Source organism: Planococcus citri, chromosome 5, assembly GCF_950023065.1.
Source record: "Planococcus citri chromosome 5, ihPlaCitr1.1, whole genome shotgun sequence".
In the NCBI taxonomy this organism is placed as follows: domain Eukaryota; kingdom Metazoa; phylum Arthropoda; class Insecta; order Hemiptera; family Pseudococcidae; genus Planococcus; species Planococcus citri.
The window spans coordinates 60118775-60127344 of record NC_088681.1 but is presented as its reverse complement, the minus strand read 5'-3'; the positions used below and the strand labels follow the sequence as shown (position 1 = coordinate 60127344).

At 34.3% G+C, this 8570-nt stretch overlaps 1 protein-coding gene across 2 annotated transcripts in view; it reads left to right on the top strand.

Annotated features, from left to right (window-relative positions):
- Nucleotides 1–8570, top strand: part of LOC135846369 (uncharacterized) — a 63781-nt gene that overhangs the window by 32850 nt on the left and 22361 nt on the right. The window contains exon 2 of one of the 2 annotated variants that reach the window (XM_065365425.1): nucleotides 1766–4329. The exons of the other annotated variant lie outside the window; for it this stretch is intronic. Within the exon in view, the coding sequence (XP_065221497.1) occupies nucleotides 1804–3315 (1512 nt within the window). The 5' untranslated portion in view covers nucleotides 1766–1803 and the 3' untranslated portion in view covers nucleotides 3316–4329. Of the gene's footprint in view, nucleotides 1–1765; nucleotides 4330–8570 lie in introns of those variants that run through there. 2 annotated transcript variants of the gene reach the window in all.

The following is an 8570-nucleotide window of genomic DNA, read 5'->3' as shown; positions in this document are numbered from 1 at the left end:
TATTACTTTTTTGCAAAACAAGATCTTAAAAAGCCTCGCATTTTTCCAAGTTGCCAAAAATCTCACTTTTTTACACAAAAGTTATAAAACAGTGCAACTTTTTGAAATTGAAAACCAGATCGTAGGTATTAATTTGAAGTTTTCTGTTTTTCTTTTTGTTTTTTGTGGGGGGAGGGTCGTTTTTCTCCGCGTGGAAATGTTTTAGGTTCGCACAATTTTTCAATTTTTTGCTTGCATTTTGGTTAGTAAAGCTGACTGCTTGTTTCATTTTTTATTTTTCGGAAAATCACTTCCTGTTAAGCATTGTATGAATTGATTGCTTGAAAAAATTCTTTGTAGGCTTGCAATTGATGACAAAAAAAAATCTTAAATTCGGTTTGATCCCTATTTTTGACTCACCGAGTTGTTTTCAAGCAGTTTAGGAGCCTCCAACAACGTTTTGATGGTTTGAAGCGACCTCCAATCGATTCAGCATGCAAAAATTGAAATGAAACGTGAAGTTTAGATTTTCAACTTCATTATGCTACATTTTGTGGAAATTTCCACTTTCAAAGATCCGCTTAGGGCTTCAGAACAATACTTGCTCGAAACGGTTCGAAACCCTTTACTATCAAAAGGTCGAAAATTGGATGCGTTTCAATTTTCAGTATTCTAGATTAATTCAGTAAAATTTCGATTTTCCACCATTTTTGGCCTTTAATTTTTAAAAAAACTCAAGGTATAAAAAATTGAAAAATGCGCTTCAGTCCCTGAAATTTGGCTGTTGGTGTATTTTCGCATTCCCTTCCAAATGAACTTTGTCTGGTTCAGAAATTTTTCTGTCTGTTGAAGTACCTCCCGCTAGCCTTCTTAAATATATGAGTTTGTTGAAATGTTCAGCTGAAAAGAATTTGCTGTTGAGATGAATTTTTTAATTGGACACGTCGAATGTGATGATTAACAATTATTGAATTACCTATAATTTTTCACTCGCTTGGCGAGTTTTTGAAAAACCTACCAAACTTAAAAATATGATGAACTATGAAAGTATGCTTTTGAGAGTGAAACGTATCTAAATTTGTTATATTTTATGAAGAAGATCGAAGCTGATTAAAAAGAGATTCGAGATATAATTAAGATTCATGAAAATATAAAATGTACAAATAATTATGTCGTTTATTGTTGAGAATCGCACTGGAAATGATGAAGTTTGAGAGACGAAAAACACTTTGAAATCTTTTATGAAGATGATCCAAGTCGAATTAGAAATTGTTTTGATATTACGTAAAATTTTGTAGAATTGATTGAAAATCTAATTTTCAAGAATTATTTATGAATATTGAATATTGTGTTGTCTGTCAACAATACCAGCGATCGTAAAGACATCTGGGTGCATTATTTATACCAGCAACCAGTTGGTGAATAGGAAATTATTATCTATTATTTTGTAATTTCTTGTTGCTTGCATATAACTTGAATAATGAAATACTCCAGAATGAATCTGTTTTAAAAGATGAATAGTCTGTGAATACTGAATACGTTAGAATTGTTGAAAATTTCTCCAGAAGATTGATAAGTTTCATGAAAATTCTCAAAATCTGTTGATGAAAACTGCTTATAAAATTGGGAGGCTAAATTCTCATCGCTTTGATAACTGATGTTAATTCAGTATAAGTGAATGCCATTCACCATGATTCATCTGTCCATTACCTAGCATTCGACCATATTTTAGTCAAGTGATCTGCTCATTTCCCAGCATTAATTCCATCATTATTTACGATTCCAGGTTTGGATCGAAAATTGTCTCTTAATCAAGAATCGAAAATGGCTGAAATCAATTCTGACGTGTTCGATATTTTTCATCCGACTCCAGTCCCCCTCAGAGAGTTATCAGCGATCGTCATTAGCCTAGAAATATGGCGCTGCGAAATAATTAAATACCGTTCGAGCGGTTCGTTGAAGGACTTACGTCCATCTGATCGCAGTATCTCATCGAAAACCATGATTCCCGATTTGCCATCTACGATTTATCCGATGATAGATACCTATGTTAAAAGATTTGGCCTTTCAATGAATTACTGGCTATGGAAACATCATGGAACAATATTTCGTTATCACTACGATAATCAATACTCTGTTTTGGAATACTTCGAGGATTTTGTATGCGAATACAACGGAACCATTGATTACGAGAAGACTGCCAAACGCATGATGCATTGTGATCGATTTGATGTCCATCAAAAGTTTCTAATTGCGTGTACGTACTGTTTTGAAGACGATATGATACGAATTTGGCCGCTTGGATTGAAAAAGACGGACTCGCTGTGTGAAAGATATTTTAAAGATAATCCGCACTTCGCAAATTGGATTGATTTTCTCGAAAACCATATCAAGATACCCGAGCCTCCTATGGAAGAATGGGGGTTGGATGATTTCATGCCTCACAGTAGATCATCGTTGGAATATTTTTGGAATCTTACTCCATCAGAAAATCGTTTGTCGATAGCTATCGATCTTTGTAGGTATGATTTAGCATTGTTGGTTCGATTCATTTTCCCAAAATTGGACGTTCAACAGCTTGATGAATTTCTTCGTACAAATGGTTGTGTATTGTTATACGCTTTGTTGAAAAGGTCATGGTATGATGAAGAAGCCGTTCTATCATCATGGGTTTGTGTTAAAAACATGATAAACGAGGTAGCTTTCACAAATCTGACTATGAAAATTATGCAAAGCGAGTTTAGGGGGTACTGCGATGAAGCATCCGAATTGCATTATGGTGACGGTGGTTGGTGTATGTACGATGATGATGATGATTTTCGCGGTATTGATGCTGTTGTTCAATTATGTATTGAAATCTGGAACACTGCTGCGGAAAATTTGAAACGTTCGGCTGTTAGAGACATTACATCGAATAATAGTTTATTTAAAGACATATTTACCTGGCTAGATCCCCCACTGGTCACGGGTGAATTGAAGTTCTCATTGGCTGTTCTTTCTTACGCCACCTACGAGCAAAGGAACGCTTTCTGGCATTATTGCTGGCGAGATTTGATAATGGAAGCATGGGGCGAAGATTTACATGAAATAATGCGGCTATGTTTACCAAACGAAGATGAGATAACTCAATTCAAGGAAAACATCGTAGCCAATGACGAAAATATACTTTCGACTCTTAGATTCTCGCTAGCCGAATCTAGTTTCTACGAAGTGAACGGTTTGGCGAGATTTTTATTTCCAGATATACAAGCAGCGATAAATTTTAAACGTAGAATAGGCTATTACGATTATGCATTCATCGACGATGCTTATGACAGTTATGACGATGTCGATTAGTAGATTTGTAGACTTTAAAAATTAGCTTATGTCGTCACCTTTAGTCTAAAATGTGTATCAGCTATGTTTTATTTGTACCTTAGCACAGCGTATTGAATTTATTGACGCTTTTGTTTCGACTGAACGAATTCGGGGCAAGGTGTCTAACAGTCCTTATTCAAATCCAGAAGGTCAGGAAAAATTGTATTTTTGCCTGTAGCAGTTTCCATTCAAAAAAAGTTGGGAAAAAGTCTTCCTGTTTGCCCGAATGCCCCCATTTTTTCTGAATTTTGAAATAATTCTGTCATTTAATCATAACTGAGCGAAAAATGTACACTCAATTTTTCAGAATCTTTCATTTTTTTAAACGTCAATTTAGGTAATTAAATGATAATGGCAAAAAATTTAATATTTTTTTTCCCATTGTTAGATGTATTTCCTTGATTATTTTTTTCTTTCTCTTAAACATTGTATATTTTTGAAGTTTTTTTTTTGACAATATTGTGACAACGAATGTGGTGATGAGGAGGGGGGAGGGGTTTGAGTACATTTTCAATTTTGGGTCCTTCCGAGGTCCTTCTTTTTAGTTTTAAGATTTCAATAGACACCCTGTGTGAGGTGAAAACTCGTATAATTAATTTTTTAAAGAATGCAGCAATCGATTATGAATCTATGGTAGGTATCGAAATCTTCGTTCATCGCTATTTTATTAATATTATGGTGTTTGGAAAGTACTGAGGAAGTTTCAAAATTTGAGCTGAGCTATGCTTAAGTATGTTCTAGTTTTTATGGAATAATCTAAAAATCACATCTAGTTTGTATAGTTGAACGATTTTTTTCGTAAAATTCGTATTCTAGGATGATCTTGTCAAGCCAGATTTTTACATTCTGATTATCTCTTGATTGTTGGTTTGTTTGTTTTTTTACTTTTTCATTTGATAAGTTTATTTCAATCTTGTGTAAAAAAATTCCATATGTTATAATTATTATGTTTCAATCATGCAAATCGATTATTAAATTACGTACAAACAACGATGCAAAAGTGTTATTGAATTCAATCTCGAGTTGAGTAAAGATTCTGGATTATATGGTATGCAGATATTTCAGTATATTGATGGGTTAATCTTCGGTCCTCACTACCTGGAGCAAAAACTGAATCAATTCTTATAATTTTGTTCACAAGTAGGTTTATCTTTTTTAAACACTATAAACCATAGGTAATTTCCATACCAACTCTCCTAGGGGGATGGGGGTAAGGGTAATGAGTTATTTCTCTATGGTAACCTGGGGGAAAGGAGGAAATGTGTTCTTTCTGGAAAACTCAAGTGAAACTTCTTATCAGCATGACCAGTTCAGCTTTTCCCAAAATGGCGATTTCACCCTTATTGAGGAGGGGGTAAAGTTGCCAGTTGACAATGTATGTAAAACGTGAACTCGATTCACAGTAGACTCAAAAATAGTTTTACCAAAGTTGCACTCTGCAACTTGTCTGCGATCCCCGCAAGAGGTCATTAACCTTTGTCAATCTACGTTTTTCGGCTGTATCGCCGAAATGAAGGGCAGGAGGGGAGAAAATGATTGAACTGAAATTATTCTACGCCAAATTTTTTTATGAGCATGACCAGTTCAGTTGAAATATATTTTTCAATTTTTGGTGAATTTTTGAAAATCAAATTTTGGCCAAAAATGAAGAAAAGATCAAAATTGCACCAGATTGACGTAGAAGGATGAAATTTGGGATATATCATATCCTATTTTCGATCTGCCAAATCGATTAGAAACTATTTCAAACTATTTTGAGCAATTCTGGAACCTCCAGCAGATTTTTAAAACTAGAAATTTCCACAAAATTTCATCAAATGCAGCTGGAAAGCTAAAATTCATTCTGTAAACTAAATTAAATACGCTAGGGAGTCGACTGCAAGCGGATTTCAAGTCGTTCTGGAGGCTCCAGCGACTTTTTGGAAATTACTGGAGCCTCCAGCAGATATTTCAATGCTTAAAATTTCCGTGAAATTTTACCAAACAGAGACACCCCATTTTTGACATTACCTATTCTGAGGTAGATCGCTGGCAGTTTCAATCCGTTTTGGAGCCACCAGCAGATTTTTAGAAACTTCAGTTTTTCTGAAAATGCCACGAAATCTATCCGAATTAACTTTCGGCTTTTCAACTCCATTTGATGAAATTTTGTAGAAATTGCAAGTTTCAAAAATGTAAAGGAGGCTCCAGTAATTTCCAAAAACTCGCTGAAGGCTACAATACGACTTGAAATCTACTTACAGTTGACTTCGTATAGTGTATTAAAATTAATTTACAGAATAAATTTCGGCTTTTCAACTCCATTTGATTTCAAGTTTCAAAAATCTACTGGAGGCTCCAAGAGTTTTCAAAAAGTTGCTGATGGCCACAAAATGACTCAAACCCACCAGCAGTCGACTTGATAGTGTGTTTAAGTTGGATTGAAGCGTAAATATCCTCTTTCCAACTTCATTTGATGTGGGATATTTCAAGTTTCAAAAATGTTCCGGAGGCTCCAGAACTGCTCAAAACGGTTTGAAATAGTTTCCAATCGATTTGGCTGGTTGAAAATAGGGTATATCTCAAATTTCAGCTTTATAGCTCTCAATTTGGTACAATTTTGATTTTCTTCTCATTTTTGACCTAGATTTTCAAAAACTTACTAAAAATTGAAAAATATATTCTAACTTAACTGGTCATACTTATAGAAAATTTAGCGTAGAACAATTTTTGTTTGAACATTTTTTCTCTCGGACCCTTCATTTCGGCGATACAGCCGAAAACCCTGTATCGGCAAAGGTTAATGATCTCTTGCGGGGGTAGCGGTCAAGTTACGGGTTGCAACTTTTGATTGGTCGTTTTAGAGACTAACATGAACAAATAATGTGAAATTCAGCTTTCCCCCAATTTTTCCGAGGTTCGACTAAAAATTTTGCTAAAAAAGGACTGGACTAGGTATTTAGGTAAAGTGTTTAAAATGTTTACTTTTTGTCAAATAATTATTCGATGTTTTTTTCACTAAAACAAATAGTTGCAAAAAATCTCAATTTTTTCCATTCCACAAAAATTGTGATAAAATTGCATTTTTCCCCCAACAATTCCCACACAAAACTGCTTTTAGCTACCAAGTACTCAAATTGTTCAAAGTCTTACTTTTTATGTGCCTACTAAAACCCATATTTAGTAAAAAAATTCTCGCTTTTCAGTAATTTAGGAACAAAGATTTTCGCATTTTTGAAAAATTACTGTAGATCGTAGTTTTTTTTTGTTGCAGATGTTAGCTTTCTATTAAAATTGGTTCAAAACTTTGGTTTTTTCGGCAAAAATTCCAAAAAAAATTTTCTAAAAATATTTAAATCGTTATTTTTTTTTAAAAAGTTGTCCAAAAATCTCGCTTCTTTGCCAGAAATTGCCAAAAAAATCTCTTTGCTATTGTCAGTTTTGTTTTTGCCGAAAATTGCCAGAAATTCTCGTTTTTTCAGGCATGAAAAGACTGTATTTTTTAATAACGAAGCGGCAAAAAATTATGTTTTTTTTTCTGTTTTTTGTAAAACAAAATTCCAAAAAGCCGCACATTTTTCCAAATTGCCAAAAATCTCACTTTTCTTACCAAAAATTGCAAAACCGCAACTTTTTGAAATTCGAAACCAATCATATCAATTTTGAAGTTTTCTGTTTTCTGTTTTTTTTTTTTTTTGGTAATTTTTCTCCATCATTAAAATGTTTTAGGTGCTCACGATTTTTCAAGTTTTTGCTTACCTACATTTTGGTTAGTAAAGCAAAGCTAGTAGGTATGTGAATTCTTACGTTAAAATTGTTGAAAATTTCTCCAGAAGGTTGGTAAATTTCATGAAAATCCTCGAAACCTGTTTGTGAAAACTGCAGCTCATAAAATTGGTACTTAAGCTAAATTCTTTTCACTTTGATAACTGATGATAATTGAATCTATGATATTGATCTCTCTATTCGCATTCGATCGTATTTTAGTAATGTTACCTGCTCATTTCTCAGCAGCATTAATTCAATCATTATTTACGATTCTAGGTTTGGATCGAACTTGTGTCTTAATCAAGAATTGCAAATGGCTGAAATCACTTCTGACGTGTTCGATATTTTTCATCCGACGCCAGTCCCCCTCAGGGAGTTATCAGCGATCGTCATTAGCCTCGAAATATGGCGCTGCGAAATAAATAAATACCGGTCCAGCGGTTCGTTAAAGAACTTCCGTCCATCTGGTCAAAGTGTCTCATCGAAAACCATAATTCCCCATTTGCCATCTCAGATTTATCCTATAATACATAGATACCTATGTTCGAAGATTTGGATTTTCAATGAATAACTGGCTATGGAAACATCATAGAACAATATTTCGTTATCGTTACGACAATCAATACTCTGTTTTGGAATACTTCGAGGATTTTGTATGCGATTACAACGGAACCATTGATTACGAGAAGACTGCCAAACGTATGATGCATTGTGATCGATTTGATATGCATCAAAAATTTCTAATTGCGTGTACGTACTGTTTTGAAGACGATATGATACGAATTTGGCAACTGGGATTGAAAAAGACGGACTCTCTGTGTGAAAGATATTTCAAAGATAATTCGCACTTCGCAAATTGGATTGATTTTCTCGAAAATCATATCAAGATAACCGAACCTTCAATCGAAGAATTTTGTTTGGATGATTTCATGCCCCACAGTAGATCATCGTTGGAATATTTTTGGAATCTCGCTACATCGGAATGTCGTTTGTGGGTAGCTATCGAACTTTGTGTTTATGATTTACCATTGTTGGTTCGATTCATTTTACCAAAATTGGACCATCAACAGCTTAATGAATTTCTTCAACCAAATGTTTGTGAATTGTTATACGCTTTGTTGAAAAGATCTTGTTATGATGAAGAAGCCGTTCTATCGGCTTGGATTTGTGTTAAAAATATTATGAACGAGGTTGCTTTCACAAATCTGATTGCGAAAATTATGCAAAGCGAAGTTAGGGGATACTGCGAAGATTCCGAATTGCATCATTATGGCAGTACTTGGTTCGTAGACGAACATGATGACGATGATCGTCGCGATATTGATGATTTTATTCAATTATGTATTGAAATATGGAACACTGCTGCAGAAAATTTGAAACGTTCGGCTGTTAGAGACATTACATCGAATGAGATGTTATTTAAAGACATATTTATCTGGCTTGATCCCCCACCGACCTCGGGTGAATTGAAGTTCTCATTGGCTGTT